Genomic DNA, 18,734 nt, shown 5'->3' on the forward strand with positions numbered 1-18,734 from the left:
CAGTCTCCAATTATATTGGGACCAAAAGGATCCTGCCTCTCCGTAGTTGACCTGGCCACTTGGTTTGTTAAATAGTTCGTGCGAAGCTCTGTGATCGAAATACCAGGAAATCAGTAGCCAGAACCAAAAACATATTCAACCTTAAGATAGATAGCTTATCTTAGACTAAATTAGATTATTTTAAATTAGACTACCTTAGATTAAGATTGTCTTAGATTACATTAGAATTACCTTAGATTACCTTAGACATTTAGTTCATCTACTTAAAATTAAAAACAAAAAGGCATACACAGTGTATGACCCAAACCCGATCTAGACCAGGGTCGTTGTTATTCGTACCTGATCCAAACGCAATAATCTCCAAAGCACGCAAGGAAGCACGAATCAGAAATCAAATGGCCTTACGCGTCACTTTAGCAGAAAATACCATACCCTCGATTGAAGGTCGATGAGGACCAATCAGATTTCCAGAGATTCAAGGACACTCATTCGAGTTAAAACATCACATCATCCAGCTCATCCAAAATAGCTGTCAGTTTCATGGATTACCGAATGACGATCCTAATTCTCACCTTGATAAATTCATATCTCTTTCGAACTCATACAAACAGCCAGGGATAGGATAAGATATAGTCCGACTATACTTGTTTCCCTATTCTTTCACTCATCATGCTCAAACATGGTTCAAAGGACTGGAAAAAGATTCCATCACGTCATGGACGGATATGGCTACCAAATTACTAACCAAATATTTCCTTCCTTCTAAACAAACCAAACTAAAGAATGACATCATTAACTTTAAACAAAGTTATGATGAATCTCTTTACACTGCATGGGAACGATTCAAAACCCTGCTGAAGAAGTGCCCAAATCACCAGCTAGAACGGTCAGCTCAAATCTGTACCTTCTACAATGGTCTTACGGTAAATCTTAGGACGACGATCAATGCAGCAACTCAAGGAAATCTGATGAACCAAACCGCAGATGAAGCATGGGAATTGCTCAAGAATATGACAATGCATCATCATGGCTGGAATAGTAGTGAAATAACTTCATCATTTGCCCCAATCTCTGCACTTAACAATCAAACGGAGGCCATCAAATCCCTCACAGATAAGATGGAATCTCTCGCTAAACAACTCGGAGAATTGAAGACGCAGCCGCAGCAGGTCAACCAAGCTCAGGCTTGTGTTAATTGTACCAACCCGCAACTCACTGAAGAATATCAAGTTAAGTACGAAAACCCTGACGGTTCAGTATGTTACGTTCAATACCCAGCTCGTCCACCAAACCCCGGATTCAATCAATAACCTAGGGTTAATCAATTTCAATAAAGCAACCAGCCTCTTCGCTATCGCTACCCACCTTATTCAGCTCAACAATCTCAATTGTCCTACGATCAATCACTTCCACTCACTGGTTCACCAGTCGAGGAAAATTCCCCCACCACCCAGATTACAAAAGTAACCAACCCCACTCTCGGAGCTGATGATCAGTTGACTCAGTTCATTCAAGGATAACAACAGCTAAATCAGAGAACTACAGCCAGACAAGATCAGACGGAGATACTAATGAGAAATCTATTAGCTCTTCTCAAAAGTCTAGAGACGCAGCTTGGACAGTTATCACAACGCCTTGAAACCTGACCACATGGAAGGTTGCCCAGTAATACTATCCAAAATCCCCAATATAGAGGAAGCTAAGGAAATGGATTCCGTAATCCCAGAGGAAGAACCACGGAGAAGGTCAGCTAGGCTAAAGAACAAATCGACATATACTCAGAAGCTGACCCCTGCAACTCCAGTTCATGTACCCTATCCTGGAAGGCTATAAGAGGAACCATCCAAGCTTGATTCCTTCAAACTAGATGGAAGATTCCTAGACACCATGTCCAAAGTCCTCAACCAGAAGAGATACATCCGAAGGCTTCTTTCTACAAAGGAGAGGATACCAGATTCTAACAAAATTCCACTGAGTGAAGAATGCTCAGCATTACTCGTAAACTCTCTACCGCCAAAGCTAGGAGACATGGGCCGTTTCATTTTCCCATGTTCGATCTACCAATCTGGAACCATTTATGCGCTAGCAGATTTAGGAGCAAGTATCAACCTAATCCCCTACTCTCTCTACAAGAGATTAGAGTTAGGAGACTTGTCACCAACTAAAATGACAGTCCAACTCGCCGATCACCCAATTTGATATCCTAAAGGCATAGTTGAGAACGTCTTGGTAAAAGTCGACAAATTCTTGTATCCTACGGATTTCGTAGTAATGGACATTACGGAAGACCTACACACACCAGTACTGTTAGGAAGACCTTTCATGAATACGGCTAGAACTTCATTGATGTGTACAATGCGTTACAGTGCACCAGGTTGGTAATTGCGCGCTACATAAAGAGGACGTGTCCTATACTTACCACGATCTCTGTACAATGGCTGACAGCTAGCAAAAAAGCAATTGTACTGTTCCCTGGTCCCCTCCGCTGAACGACCGGGTAGTGCAGACAAGAAAGCAATATAGAACACGTGGCTCCAATAAGCAAACAGCACTGTAGCTATAAATAACGGACTCAAATTACAAGGCAAAGGGTTGGTTTTTGAAGAAGTTACACACATACTATTTTTAGTATCTACGTACGAACCAGTCACGCTATCTACATATCGCCTCTCTTACCTGCGCTACCGGACTCATAGCATTTCACTAGACATTCTGGATATACAGGTAACGTTCCTTGAACATAAACCCTATTCTCGACGCGAGCCATCGCTGACCGGATTACCCGCCGATGGTGGGTCTACGTTTAACCACCCCTGTTGAGATCTTCATCTCGCAAGGGGTTATTCACGGTACTCCGGATCGGAGAGTTAAACTCAATTGACCCTTAAATCCCCTTTCAATGATGTCAAGCATGGACCGAACCCGACTCGATTATTCTATGCTTGATCACTTGTATCCTACCGATTTCGTAGTAATGGATATTAATGAAGACCTACACACACCAGTAGTGTTAGGAAGACCTTTCATGAATATGGCTAGGACTTCATTGATGTGTACAATCAAACCTTGATCTTGCGATCACATGGGGAGAGCGTTACCTTCAAAATTGACCGACCCACCAATCTTTCTGGACAGGCAGAGATGTTTGCTATTTCCACCAGCCGGATCACTTCCGATGACGAGTCGTCACCACCAGCCAATGATATCGAAATGGGTGTCAAATCACAGTCTGCAGATGACCTAAAAATGGAAGAAGAGGATCCCAGCGAAGAAATAGAGGAAGAGGAGGAATCTGAAGAGGAAGAGGAAATGGAGGACGTAAAAGAAACTGCGATAACACCCTCTCTAAGCACTAAGCATCATGAAGAATTAATGAGGCTTGAGATGAAAGATCACAGTTTAATCATTCATTTCAAGAAGAAGACTGACAAGGTTGAGGTTAAAGATATAGAAATTGACCCTGCAAGTATCAAAGTGGAGAATCAGAATACTGAAGAAACCCGTTCATCAGACGAATCCTCAGAAGAACACTCTACCAATGATGACGAGGAAGAGCAACATGAAGACATTCTGGATAATTCACACTCTCTAACCGAACCAGATCTAGCGGAGCAGGACTCTTCTTCAGATCAAATTCCGGTCATATCTACACACGGTGTCTAAAGAAGCTGTTAGTTCCGTCTTAGTTGCCGAACGGGGGGATGCCCAAATGCCAATATACTTCGTCAGCAAAGCGCTATCAGGAAGCGAGTTGAACTATCTCCCCATAGGAAAACTCGTATACGCGCATGTCGTTACTGCCCGACGTTTACGCAGGTACTTCCAAGCACATCTGATTTTGATACTCACTGATCAACCTATTCGACAGCTTCTCTATAAACCAGAGATATCGGGTAGGCTGACCAAATGGGCTATAGAGCTAGGCGAGCATGAAATTGCGTACTACGCTAGAAGAGCTATCAAGGGGCAGGTGATGGCCGATTATTTGGCCGAAACGGCCGCTGATATGCTGGTAATATGCAACCCTGAGCAACTTCCCGCACCTTCTCTCGAACTATGGGAGCTCTATACCGATGGCGCAGCAAGCTCTGAAGGCGCTGGCGCAGGGTTAATCCTCACAGTTCCGCATCAGGAAGAGCATACGTACGCATTGCGGTTCAACTTTAAGGTGACAAACAACGAGGTAGAGTACGAAGCGCTATTAGCAGGGATGCGTATAGCCTGAGAGTTGGGAGTAAAGAAGCTGTAAGCTTATGTGGATTCACAGCTAGTCTCCAATCAGACAAACGGCACATTCGACGCCAATGATAAATCCATGCAATCATACCTGGCTCTGGTCCACTCTCTAGCTGATACGTTCGTTGACTTCAAGATCAGCCAAATCCCTAGGAGCCAGAACAAGCAGGCGGATGTACTCAGTAAGCTGGTGGCCCTCACCTTCAATCATCTGGAAAATAAAATATTAGTAGAGCAAGTCTTCAAGAAATCCACAGAGCTAGAAACAACGATTTCGTCCGTTGAAGAAGAAGAAGCGACTTGGATGACAGATATCATAGAATTCCTGTGGACTGGGTCTTTTCTTGAAGGGGAGAAGGAAGCAATGAAGATCAGGGTGAAAGCGCCGAATTACGAATTGCGAGGGGAAATTCTATATCGAAAGTCTTATCTAGGTGTGTCTCTATGTTGCGTAGGACCCAAGGAAGCTGCTATGATTATTGACGAGGTTCACAAGGGATCTTGCGGGTTGCATTCTGGATGGAGGACAGTCATCGAGAGGATTAAGAGATTAGGGTATTATTGGCCCAGAATGTACGCTGACACAGCTGAAAGGATAAGAGTTTGTCAAGAGTGCCAGTTGCACGCACCCGTTAGCAGAGCGCCACAACACCCTATGATACCTATCACATCGTCGTGGCCATTTTGCAAGTGGGATATTGACATAGTGGGACCTTTCCCAAAGGGCGCGAGAAATGCTGAATATCTAGTGGTTACTGTCGACTTCTTCACCAAATGGGTAGAAGCAAAACCACTGTGCACCATCACCAGTAAGCAGATTAGAGATTTCTTTTGGGAAAGCATCGTATGCAGATTCGGTGTACCTAACAAAATTGTTAGTGATAACGGTACACAATTTGAAGGCAAACCCTTTCGCAGCCGGTGTCAGGATTTGAATATCAAACAGCGCTTCACCTCCGTCGTGCACCCTCAGGCTAATGGTCAATCTGAGGTTACGAATAGAGATATTGTACACTCCATCAAAGCAAGGTTGGGAATGAAGCGCAGCGGATGAATAGATGAGTTACCAAAAGTCCTATGGGCACATAGGACAACGCACAAGAACAGCACAGGAGAGACACCGTTCAGTTTGGTATACAGTTTAGAGGTAGTAATCCCGGCGGAAATAACGGTTCCAAAAGAAAGAATTTTGTCGTACAGAGAGGGCAAAAATGACGAAAGGTTGCGCACTAATCTAAATTATGCGGAGGAGCGCAGGGAAATGGCAACAATCCGAGAAGCCGCCAACAAACAGTGCATTACAAAATATTATGACAAACGTGTTAGGGCAAGAACTTATAAGGTGGGAGACCTTGTGTGGCACGACAACCAAGCAAACAGGGCCCAGAACACTGGGAAGTTAGGGCCAAACTGGGAAGGACCTTACAAGGTCATTGGAATCAGTAACACTGGAACTTACAAACTGGCAGACCTTAAGGGAAATCCAATCAAGCGGACCTGGCAGCTACCGCGCTTAAAAAATGCTACATGTAATATAGAAAATAGGAGAATTGATCACTCACCTACTTTGTCTAGATTTACATGTAATTACCAAACAACGCGCCTTTGTAGGTCGACCGTGTGCTGCATTATTGTAAACTCGTTTTTCGATTATATTAAAGCATTAAGTCATTTTCAGTTATGATCTCATGTACCACTCGGAGCTGAATAGCTTTATGATTTGAACTGCACACGCACAGTAAAATACTAGCGTGTTCCTACCTACTTAAGGGATTACTTTCCCTAACTCCCGTGTGGCAGAAGTCCGTTTGGCAACAGACTAGACTAATTACCGGAGAGCGACGGTCATTGGGTTAACCTAGTTTCACCCGAGCAGACTTAGGGATCTACAAGTCATGACTATAAATGAAAAAGCGTTGGTCGCGCTTGACCACAGTCCCAAACTAACGTTTGGAAGGTTCTTCGACGCGACTATGAACGCGCGATCCGAGTGGGTGTTGAGTGCACATCAACAGACATAAGGGTTAGCGACGACAAGCCAAGAGTACAAAATAACAATGATTACCAATAATGAATCAAGAGTACGAGCAGTAAGTATATCACAAGTTTACATCACGGTAATACATTTTCTATTTATTCCGAAAAATGCACATAGTACAAAATGTTACACGCGTCGTAACGCATTATGACATTACAAAGCAAAATTACAACTTGGAATCCACTAACTCTCGCGCCGTCACTCGCAGACTGCGTAACAACTCCTCGAGCTGGGGAATAACGATGTGGTGCAAGGCTTCGCAGGCCTCCCTAGCGAATTTCTACGTTCCAGGAATGAGGCAATCTCGGATAGCTTTAGGAAGGATGGTGGGCACCTGAATATGTTCCTTCAAGATATCCTAAAAGTGAAGGCGCTCGACATCCTGTATAGCTTTCAAAGCACTCTCATAGCGATCATTTACGGCGGCGCTATTTAAAGCATGATCCATTATACGAGGAAGACCTGCCTTTAACACCTCAAACTCGTGAGCAGCTGACCTCGCTCGATGCTCTGATTCGGCGCACTGTGCCCTTAGCGCACGAATAGTTTCGTCATGGACACTATTCTGGCGGTTAGCACAATCTAGTTATGCCTGAATCTTTTTATTGGCTTGATGCGCGTTGTCAAGCTTGCTGCAAAGGCGCATTATGGTGTCCCTCATTATGGAGAATTCATCGTCGGAAGACTCATTTCTCGGCCTGGGGCTTTGGACGTTCTTACCCTTAGAAGAGCCCGCTGAGTTCGGGCGCTGCTTTTCAATAGAGGAGTCGCTATCGATCTGAATGGGGGATGGATGAGGTCTATTCGAGCCCCCTTTCGCGCTACTATCGCGCCCGTCATCTGTGTAGGAATAATAATAGTAAGTAATTCAGACGTGCAAGCAAAGTAAGTAACAGAGGAGACATGAAACATACTAGTACGAGCGCGCTTTAATGAGGAAGAAGCAGCGGATCTTTTGCGTTTCTTCAGAGCAGGCGCATCACGATGTGGCGGAACAAGTTTCCCACGAGGACATCGCTTGGGCAAGTCAACATATTGCTCTACAAACTTCTTCTTCTTCTGGCATGAAAAGCCAGAAGCAGAAGCTGCGGTGACCGGGCACTTAATCGAAAAACCTTTCCCTAAAGGCATACGATCCACCACCACAGAAGTAGAAGAATAGAACTCGAGGTACTCGGAGAAGGGAATTGCTGTCAACAAAGAGTAGAAACATTATAGAAGGAGTAGAAGAGAAGAAAGTAAAAGGCTCTACGTACCTTGCAAGTGGCGACTGAAGTGAGGATAGTAGTTGGGATCTGGCCAATGCTTGGATATCCCACCAGCGTACAGCACGCTGTTGCTATACGCACATAAGGGAAGTGCGCGACCTACGCATTTGTCCAACATTGACCTTTCGCTTGAACTTAAAGGTGGCGCCGTATTCAAGCTCCCGTCAAAACCATATTGCCAAGCACTCACATTTGAGAACTCTAGAGGAATGAAGGTGCCATCCACGAAGAAGTAACGCTCTTTCCAGTCTGGTGGTTTTCCTTCGATGGTTCACCAGTAAAGTGGACATTATCGAGGAAAGAGAACCAACCCGTATCAAGCCGTTCAAAAGAAAATATGTTCTTGAACAAATTCACCGTAGGAATAAAATCATGCGCCCTACACCACATCTGGAAAACAACAAGGCGACATGCGCTATCAGGATCCAGCTGACCCACGCCAATGATAAAATGAGAAAGCACGCGCAAGACGAAATTCGTGGGCGGAATGTGCATATTTTCCCGCTCAAAAACTACACTATATACGGCCACTTTTCCGCTAGGAGCACGGTTGGACCGGTCTAAATGACCAGGAACGACGGGCCTCAGGGACCTCATGGGGGGATAGCGCTTTGAGATATGCGCTACATATTCGGCGGAGATGGATGAAGGAATAGAGCCAACGTTGGAAAAATCAGCACGATAAACCATGTCAGAAAGAGAAAAGCAAGAAAGTGGAAAATGAATTAAGAAAGTTCTATATATAGAAGGGGAAGTGACGGTCATAATGGACCTTGACCGTACACGTGTCAGAGCACAAGCAAGGAAGAGATAATTTAATGCAACATGACATGTGATGTGACGGCTGTCACATCACATCTGTTATGGAATTAATAGTAGTTGAGTTCGACACCATGCACAATACTTGCGCATAATATCAAACTGGGGGACTTAATGATACGCATACCCAATTGGCTCGTGCTGCACATCACACTTGCACCATGTACATATCCTTCGCGTTATAGCACTTCTGGCGCAAGTAAATATGCGTTAGGGTGCGCCAGGTTGGTAATTGTGCGCTGCATAAAGAGGACGTGTCCTGTACTTACCACGATCTCTGTACAAGGGCTGACAACTAGCAAAAAAGCAATAGTACTGTTCCCTAGTCCCCTCCACTGAACGACCGGGTAGTGCAGACAAGAAAGCAGTATGGAACACGTGGCTCCAATAAGCAAACAACACTGTAGCTATAAATAACGGACTCGAATCACAAGGCAAAGGGTTGGTTTTTGAAGAAGTTACACACATATTATTTTTAGTATCTACGTATGAACCAGTCGCGCTATCTACATAGCGCCTCTCTTACCCGCGCTATCGGACTCATAGCATTTCACTAGACATTCTGGATATACAGGTAACGTTCCTTGAACATAAACCATATTCTCGACGCGAGCCATCGCTGACCGGACTACCCGCCGATGGTGGGTCTACGGTTAACTACCCCTATTGAGATCCTCATCTCGCAAGGGGTTATTCACGGTACTCCGGACCGGAGAGTTAAACTCAATTGACCCTTAAATCCCCTTACAATGATGTCAAGCATGGACCGAACCCGACCCGATTATTCTATGTTTGATCACTTGTATCCTACGGATTTCGTAGTAATGGACATTAAGGAAGACCTACATACACCAGTAGTGTTAGGAAGACCTTTCATGAATACGGCTAGGACTTCATTGATGTGTACAATCTGAAATGTCCCGTTCTTATTGATTAAAAACGTTCCATATTAATTGATTTCGTTGCGAGGTTTTGACCTCTATATGAGACGTTTTTCAAAGACTGCATTCATTTTTAAAACAAACCATAACCTTTATTTCATAAATAAAGGTTTAAAAAGCTTTACGTAGATTATCAAATAATGATAATCTAAAATATCCTGTTTACACACGACCATTACATAATGGTTTACAATACAAATATGTTACATCGAAATCAGTTTCTTGAATGCAGTTTTTACACAATATCATACAAACATGGACTCCAAATCTTGTCCTTATTTTAGTATGCAACAGCGGAAGCTCTTAATATTCACCTGAGAATAAACATGCTTTAAACGTCAACAAAAATGTTGGTGAGTTATAGGTTTAATCTATATATATCAAATCGTAACAATAGACCACAAGATTTCATATTTCAATACACATCCCATACATAGAGATAAAAATCATTCATATGGTGAACACCTGGTAACCGACATTAACAAGATGCATATATAAGAATATCCCCATCATTCCGGGACACCCTTCGGATATGATATAAATTTCGAAGTACTAAAGCATCCGGTTCTTTGGATGAGGTTTGTTAGGCCCAATAGATCTATCTTTAGGATTCGCGTCAATTAGGGTGTCTGTTCCCTAATTCTTAGATTACCAGACTTAATAAAAAGGGGCATATTCGATTTCGATAATTCAACCATAGAATGTAGTTTCACGTACTTGTGTCTACTTTGTAAATCATTTATAAAACCTGCATGTATTCTCATCCCAAAAATATTAGATTTTAAAAGTGGGACTATAACTCACTTTCACAGATTTTTACTTCGTCGGGAAGTAAGACTTGACCACCGGTTGATTCACGAACCTATAACAATATATACATATATATCAAAGTATGTTTAAAATATATTTACAACACTTTTAATATATTTTGATGTTTTAAGTTTATTAAGTCAGCTGTCCTCGTTAGTAACCTACAACTAGTTGTCCACAGTTAGATGTACAGAAATAAATCGATAAATATTATCTTGAATCAATCCACGACCCAGTGTATATACGTATCTCAGTATTGATCACAACTCAAACTATATATATTTTGGAATCAACCTCAACCCTGTATAGCTAACTCCAACATTCACATATAGAGTGTCTATGGTTGTTCCGAAATATATATAGATGTGTCGACATGATAGGTCGAAACATTGTATACGTGTCTATGGTATCTCAAGATTACATAATATACAATACAAGTTGATTAAGTTATGGTTGGAATAGATTTGTTACCAATTTTCACGTAGCTAAAATGAGAAAAATTATCCAATCTTGTTTTACCCATAACTTCTTCATTTTAAATCCGTTTTGAGTGAATCAAATTGCTATGGTTTCATATTGAACTCTATTTTATGAATATAAACAGAAAAGTATAGGTTTATAGTCGGAGAAATAAGTTACAAGTCATTTTTGTAAAGGTAGTCATTTCAGTCGAAAGAACGACGTCTAGATGACCATTTTAGAAAACATACTTCCACTTTGAGTTTAACCATAATTTTTGGATATAGTTTCATGTTCATAATAAAAATCATTTTCTCAGAATAACAACTTTTAAATCAAAGTTTATCATAGTTTTTAATTAACTAACCCAAAACAGCCTGCGGTGTTACTACGACGGCGTAAATCCGGTTTTACGGTGTTTTTCGTGTTTCCAGGTTTTAAATCATTAAGTTAGCATATCATATAGATATAGAACATGTGTTTAGTTGATTTTAAAAGTCAAGTTAGAAGGATTAACTTTTGTTTGCGAACAAGTTTAGAATTAACTAAACTATGTTCTAGTGATTACAAGTTTAAACCTTCGAATAAGATAGCTTTATATGTATGAATCGAATGATGTTATGAACATCATTACTACCTTAAGTTCCTTGGATAAACCTACTGGAAAAGAGAAAAATGGATCTAGCTTCAACGGATCCTTGGATGGCTCGAAGTTCTTGAAGCAGAATCATGACACGAAAACAAGTTCAAGTAAGATCATCACTTGAAATAAGATTGTTATAGTTATAGAAATTGAACCAAAGTTTGAATATGATTATTACCTTGTATTAGAATGATAACCTACTGTAAGAAACAAAGATTTATTGAGGTTGGATGATCACCTTACAAGATTGGAAGTGAGCTAGCAAACTTGAAAGTATTCTTGATTTTATGAAACTAGAACTTTTGGAATTTATGAAGAACACTTAGAACTTGAAGATAGAACTTGAGAGAGATCAATTAGATGAAGAAAATTGAAGAATGAAAGTGTTTGTAGGTGTTTTTGGTCGTTGGTGTATGGATTAGATATAAAGGATATGTAATTTTGTTTTCATGTAAATAAGTCATGAATGATTACTCATATTTTTGTAATTTTATGAGATATTTCATGCTAGTTGCCAAATGATGGTTCCCACATGTGTTAGGTGACTCACATGGGCTGCTAAGAGCTGATCATTGGAGTGTATATACCAATAGTACATACATCTAAAAGCTGTGTATTGTACGAGTACGAATACGGGTGCATACGAGTAGAATTGTTGATGAAACTGAACGAGGATGTAATTGTAAGCATTTTTGTTAAGTAGAAGTATTTTGATAAGTGTCTTGAAGTCTTTCAAAAGTGTATGAATACATATTAAAACACTACATGTATATACATTTTAACTGAGTCGTTAAGTCATCGTTAGTCGTTACATGTAAATGTTGTTTTGAAACCTTTAGGTTAACGATCTTGTTAAATGTTGTTAACCCAATGTTTATAATATCAAAAGAGATTTTAAATTATTATATTATCATGATATTATGATGTACAAATATCTCTTAATATGATATATATACATTAAATGTCGTTACAACGATAATCGTTACATATATGTCTCGTTTCAAAATCATTAAGTTAGTAGTCTTGTTTTTACATATGTAGTTCATTGTTAATATACTTAATGATATGTTTACTTATCATAATATCATGTTAACTATATATATAACCATATATATGTCATCATATAGTTTTTACAAGTTTTAACGTTCGTGAATCACCGGTCAACTTGGGTAGTCAATTGTCTATATGAAACCTATTTCAATTAATCAAGTCTTAACAAGTTTGATTGCTTAATATGTTGGAAACATTTAATCATGTAAATATCAATCTCAATTAATATATATAAACATGGAAAAGTTCGGGTCACTACACAATCAAACCTTGATCTTGCGATCACATGGGGAGAGCGTTACCTTCAAAATTGACCGACCCATCGATCTTTCTGGACAGGCAGAGATGTTTGCTATTGTCACCAGCCGGATCACTTCCGATGACGAGTTGTCACCACCAGCCAATGATATCGAAATGGGTGTTGAATCACAATCTGCAGACGACCCATAAATGGAAGAAGAGGATCCCAGTGAAGAAATAGAGGAATAGGAGGAATCTGAAGAGGAAGAGGAAATAGAGGACGTAAAAGAAACTACGATAACACCCTCTCTAAGCATTAAGCATCATGAAGAATTAATGAGGCTTGATACGGAAGATCACAGTTTAATCATTCGTTTCAAGAAGAAGACTGACAAGGTTGAGGTTAAAGATATAGAAATTGACCCTGCAAGTATCAAAATGGAGAATCAGAATACTGAAGAAACCCGTTCATCAGACGAATCCTCATAAGAACACTCTACCAATGATGACGAGGAAGAGAAACATGAAGACATTCTAAATAATTCACACTCTCCAACCGAACCAGATATAGGGGAGCCATACTCTTCTTCAGATCGAATTCTGGTCATATATACACACGCAGACATGATAACCTTCATCAATGATACCGATGAATTTGAAGATATTCTCGAAGCCATCCGTAAATCAACAATTGATTTCACGCTACGCTTAACGGAACAAATTATGGCTATCCGAGAAGAATACAACCTCTATCTCCAAAGAGAAAATAATGATGTTGAAATTCTAGAAGAACGCATTCAAGACTTTATCAACACTCTTCATGATCATATCTACCAAGAAGAAAGGCAACGAGAGCACAATTCAGTGGTTAGCACTATTCTTGAGACAAGATTCTGTCGAGATCAGAAGATCATTTACTCTAAGGTTTACAACGCCTTAGCCGGATCTGCACTTCCGTTCTCAGCAAACCAACGAGCACTACTAACTCTCATTCGGAGGCACATGGATCTTTCCACCGGACGCCCGACTTATCACTCTGATTTGCAAATGATCGAGGATATTCACAGCTTTTTCACTCTCTTGGAAAGAGATAATTTTGAAAGCACACCAGACAGGCTAGTGATTTACGTAACAATTGATCACCATGCTGATCTGATTATCAAAGAGTTACGAGACGCAGTTACAGAGGAAGTAAGGCGCAACAATCCGTTCTCTCATCTTGAACCAGATCGAGTCAACATTTCCACCTACGTTACAAAGCAGATATCACGTATCTTCCACGAATCCACAGATCCAAGTTTCACATTCAAAGCCGGATGTCGAGAGATATACTCTAAGACGGTGACATTGATGCTCGAGTCAGGATTGTTGTTCACTTCTTTTCAGCTTCGCCTTTTAACTAATCTGTGCAAAGCTATAGACTCCTACTGTGGAGATTACTATTCCGAAGATTTCGAGATACTAAAGATACAGTTTCTAGCATTGTTTGAAGACATCTGAAATGAGCATCCCATAAGAGAAATAATCACCACCAGCACTACCTCTATGATTGACATTCATGGGTCAACCAGCAGAGCCATGGATCACAATCTCATCGGACTTCAAGATTTATCACGAGCTAAAACTCCGCACTACTTATCTTTCAGAAGATCTTCAAGAGAAGTACCGGATCTTCTACCACTATTGGTCCGACACTTTCTCAGGATTTACCCACCAAGGCTCACATTCCCTCGAGAAGACCATGATTACAACCATCAGTGAGGAATGTTTACTTTTTAAGGCATCACTACGGTCGAGCCAACGATCTTAAACAAAAATGCTTCTCGGGAGGCAACCCGTACAATAAAGTAGAGTAGAAGAATAAAAGATGAAAATGAGCCGATCAATAAAGGATGCAAGGATTGAAAGCCAGCCAGTATCGTCACAAGCAACATCTGCTAGGGGTACTTCATTCTTCCCACTACTAGCTCAAAATTTAAATTATGCCACATCCTAGCTTATCACTAAGTGTGGGATCCCAACCCAATTAAACACTAGACAAATATTCCCAAATCTTCAACTAAAACTCCTAAGTGTGGGATACACTAGGAACATTGAGGACAATGTTCGTCTAAGTGTGGAATGTTGGTATAATCTTTTTATGTTGTATTAAAATAACCCATTACGAAGATCCCAAGTTCTTAAGCCAAATTTCAAAGTTTTTAACAAGAGAAAGCCGTTCTGAAAAAGTATTTTTGAAAACCTGAAACGCTTGTAAATAAAAGTAAGGCTTGAGTAAGGTGAAATTCTTGTTAGGTTGAACCAAATTTCTAATAGAGCATTGCATGACTAAGGCATTATCGACCTAAATTGATTATGGTGAGGCACCCAAATAAGACCAGCATTTATCTTTAATGCTTCACTGTTTTCCGTTGAGAGTGCCGATGTCTGTGCTCGGAATCAGAACTTGCTTTAGATCTACATTTCCAAAGCAGCAAAATGTGACTCGGTTATAATCAGAAGAGCTAGCCATTTGTCAAAAATAAGCCTTTCGCACCACTACTTCTACTTCACTACCACATTCACATCATCTTTACTATCACTCGAAAAAATCCAGAAAATGGGATTCCTTCTGAAAACCCGATGTTATAAACCTCTCAAGTATCATGGCAAAGGTCTTGAAAAAGTTTACCGGCAAAAAGTTTCTCAAGATGAAATGTCCAAAAAAAAAAAAATATTCAAAATTTTGAAAAAAAAAGGAGCTGAACTTATAAAAGAGAAACGCCGAAGAAAAACCTAACCGAAAATGATTATTAAAAGAAGAAAAGCTCAAAAGTGCTTCTCAAAATTTCAGCACTCCTATCTATCCGAATAAAAGTCTGCCTAAAGACTGTATTACACTTTTTTTTTACCAGTCAAAAACAACTTCACTACCACCCCAAAATTCCTTTCCATCATTGATAAATGACCTAGAAGCTAAGATTACTACCGTTCTCACATTAGTAGCAAGGATTTGAGTCTTTATCAAGCCTATGACGATGGGTGCAGCATGACTGGCTATGAGTGAATTTATTTCTTAGATCTATCGGGAACCCTAAACAATTGTGTGATTTGAGTGACCCGTGAAAGCTAGCCTATGTCATATAATCTCCTCGCATGCTTGCAGAGATAGTTTCAATCATAACGTAGATGACTCACCTTATCTTTTGATCTTATAATAAAAGGCAAACCGCTTAGGCTATTAGAAAAGAAACTTCGAAAAGTTTTCTTAAGGAAAAATGAGAGTTTGTTTGAGGACAAGCAAAATCTAAGTGTGGGATATTTGATATCGGCTAAAAAGTCACGTTTTCACCCCGGTATTAAGGCCCAAAAACAAGAAATATTCGAACTTTATTAGCAAAATACCTACTTCGTTGGTTAGAATTGAAGAACAAGTAATTACGAAGATGGTGCAAAAAGAATCAAGAGAATCGGAGCTAAAACGAAGATTCTAGAGCGAAAAAGGTAAAAGACAATAAATCAAGTTACGATCCAGGGAATTAGCAAGCCAAACGGCCTGCCAAACGGCCTGCCTGGCTCACAAACGGCCTGCCACATGCCCAAGTTAAACGGCCTCTACAAATGGCTTGATCTAGCGAACGACCCCTGCAAACGGCCTGCCAAACGGCCTGCCAGCCGTTTGCAGGCAAAATCCATGCTTATTTAAACGGTCTTTGTCATTCATTCCAACACATACTTCAATTCACCTCTTTCTCTCTCTTGTACAATATTAGTCATACTTTCAAGGTCTTCGACTTCGTGTAGAAAATCTAGTACTCAGAGAAGAACGCCGAAGATTGTATTAGGAGCAGTCTGGAGTTTGAAGTTGTCACTTTTGTATTCGAAACTCGTTTAATCTACTGGCACTTCTATCCTTTATCTTTATATAATGTCTTCTATCATTATGTTCTGTGATGTTGTTGCCATGATTAGCGAGTAGTTATCTTTAGTGTATGCTATGATGTAAGCAGTTATAATGCCAAAATAATGTTATGGTTTGCGTATGTTGTTGAAATGTTTTCCGATTATGCTTTAAACTCAATCGCTTTTCCAACTAATAGAACGTAGTTATTGGCTCTGCTATTGGGAAGTCGCAAACCCCGATTCAGAGTACACTATCTGTGTCACCCCTTAGTAAGAGAAGTCTATCGGATACAACGTAAGATCGACTGAGGCACTGAATGTGCTCCAAATGAACATATATTTAGGCACAATATCCTTCCAATATGTAAAGCTTTTAGTTGCAATTATTCTATTTTTATGTAATATTCGTTTAAATAAATAAGTGTGAAGACAAAAGAAGAAAATGATGATTTGAAGACGCAAATGACCAAAAAGCTCAAATGAACAAGATATAATTCAAGTGGTTCAATTTATTGATGAGAAACGTCTCAAAATTACAAAAGTACATGCCGCAAAACGCAAAGTACAAGATATTAAATAGTACGCAAGGACGTTCAAAAATCCGAAACCGAGACATGAACCAACTATCAACGCGCGACGCAACGGACCTAAAATTACGAGTCATCTATGCACAAGAATATAATATAATATATATATAATTATATAAAATTATATATATTATATTATATATTATTAAATAAAACGTCGGGAAATAAGAAAACAAAAGTATGTGAGCTGTCCCAGGCGGCCATGCGATCGCATGGCCAGAAGGCACAAAACTCATGCACTCGCATGAGTTACTGTAGCAGGCCAAGTTCTATAAAAAGTCAGTTTTTCGGACAAGTTATGTACAATAGAATTCAATCTCTTACTCTCTTTAATATATATATATATATATATATATATATATATATATATATATATATATATATATATATATTATTTATAATTTTAAATTTAATTTAAGATTAATAATAATAAGGTTATCGTAGCGAATGTTTTAAGGTTGTAAGTCGAAATTCTGTCCGCGTAACGCTACGCTATTAATACTCATTGTAAGTTATATTCAACCTTTTTAAATTAATGTCTCGTAGCTAAGTTATTATTATGCTTATTTAAATCGAAGTAATCGTGATGTTGGATTAAATATTAAAGACGGGGTTATTGGGCTTTGTACCATAATTGGGGTTTGGACAAAAGACCGACACTTGTAGAAATTGGACTATGGACTATTAATGGGATTTATATTTGTTTAACTAAATGATAGTTCGTTAATTTAATATAGAGATTTACAATTTGACGTATCTATAAATAACCATATACACTCGATCGGACACGATGGGCGGGATATTTATAAATACTAATAATCGTTCATTTGACCGGACACGGGAATGGATTAATAGTCAATGGACTCATTAAAACATGGGTGAATTATGTACAAGGACACTTGGCGTAATTGATAATAAAGTATTAAAACCTTGGATTGCACACAGTCGATAACCTGGTGTAATCATTAACAATGTATTAAAACCTTATTATAGTTTAAGTCCCCAATTAGTTGGAATATTTGACTTCGGGTATAAGGATAATTTGACGAGGACACTCGCACTTTATATTTATGACTGATGGACTGTTATGGACAAAAACCAGACGGACATATTGAATAATCCAGGACAAAGGACAATTAACCCATGGTAATAAATTAAAATTAACACGTCAAACATCATGATTACGGAAGTTTAAATAAGCATAATTCCTTTATTTTATATCTTATCGCATTTTTTTAATTACCGTACTTTTAATTATCGCAATTTTAATTACCGTCATTTTATTTATCACATTTTAATTTATCGCACTTTAATTATCGTCATTTACTTTACGCTTTAAATTAAGTTATTTTTATATTTGATATTTTACATTAGGTTTTAATTGTGACTTAAGACATAAAATCGACAAACCGGTCATTAAACGGTAAAACCCCCTTTTTATAATAATAATAATATTATAAATATAGTTTTAAAAATATAGCATTAAACTTGGCTAGTTCCCTGTGGACGAACCGGACTTACTAAAAATTACACTACTCTACGATTAGGTACACTGCCTATAAGTGTTGTAGCAAGGTTTAAGTATATCCCATCTATATAAATAAATAAAACTTGTGTAAATTATATCGTATTTCGTAGAAAAATATAATATTATTTCGTACACCTCCGCTCGCACATCAAGTTTTTGGCGCCGCTGCTGGGGAAACTTAACGCCGAAGCGAAACGCTATTTTCTAAAAAAAAAAAATTATTAAGTTTTAAT

General features: G+C 39.2%; 1 protein-coding gene across 1 annotated transcript; it reads left to right on the forward strand.

Moving 5' to 3' along the window:
* Nucleotides 1–3,709: 3,709 nt before the first annotated feature.
* Nucleotides 3,710–6,612, forward strand: LOC139854057 (uncharacterized). The gene is made up of 4 exons (XM_071843383.1): nt 3,710–4,183; nt 4,268–5,265; nt 5,326–5,765; nt 6,392–6,612. The coding sequence occupies exons 1-4, from the start codon at nt 3,710–3,712 to the stop codon at nt 6,610–6,612; spliced, it is 2,133 nt and encodes a 710-aa protein (XP_071699484.1).
* The last annotated feature ends 12,122 nt before the right edge of the window (nt 6,613–18,734 follow it).

The sequence above is a fragment of the Rutidosis leptorrhynchoides genome, chromosome 6 (assembly GCF_046630445.1).
Source record: "Rutidosis leptorrhynchoides isolate AG116_Rl617_1_P2 chromosome 6, CSIRO_AGI_Rlap_v1, whole genome shotgun sequence".
Lineage (NCBI taxonomy): Eukaryota > Viridiplantae > Streptophyta > Magnoliopsida > Asterales > Asteraceae > Rutidosis > Rutidosis leptorrhynchoides.

What these genes read in the sequence shown, in the direction of transcription:
- LOC139854057 (XM_071843383.1), top strand. Translation starts at nt 3,710, where the DNA reads ATGCCAATATACTTCGTCAGCAAAGCGCTATCAGGAAGCGAGTTGAAC. An exon ending in TTAAGGTGACAAACAACGAG is followed by an intron (nt 4,184 to 4,267) that starts GTAGAGTACGAA and finishes GTGGATTCACAG; the next exon opens with CTAGTCTCCAATCAGACAAA. An exon ending in GTACACTCCATCAAAGCAAG is followed by an intron (nt 5,266 to 5,325) that starts GTTGGGAATGAA and finishes ATGGGCACATAG; the next exon opens with GACAACGCACAAGAACAGCA.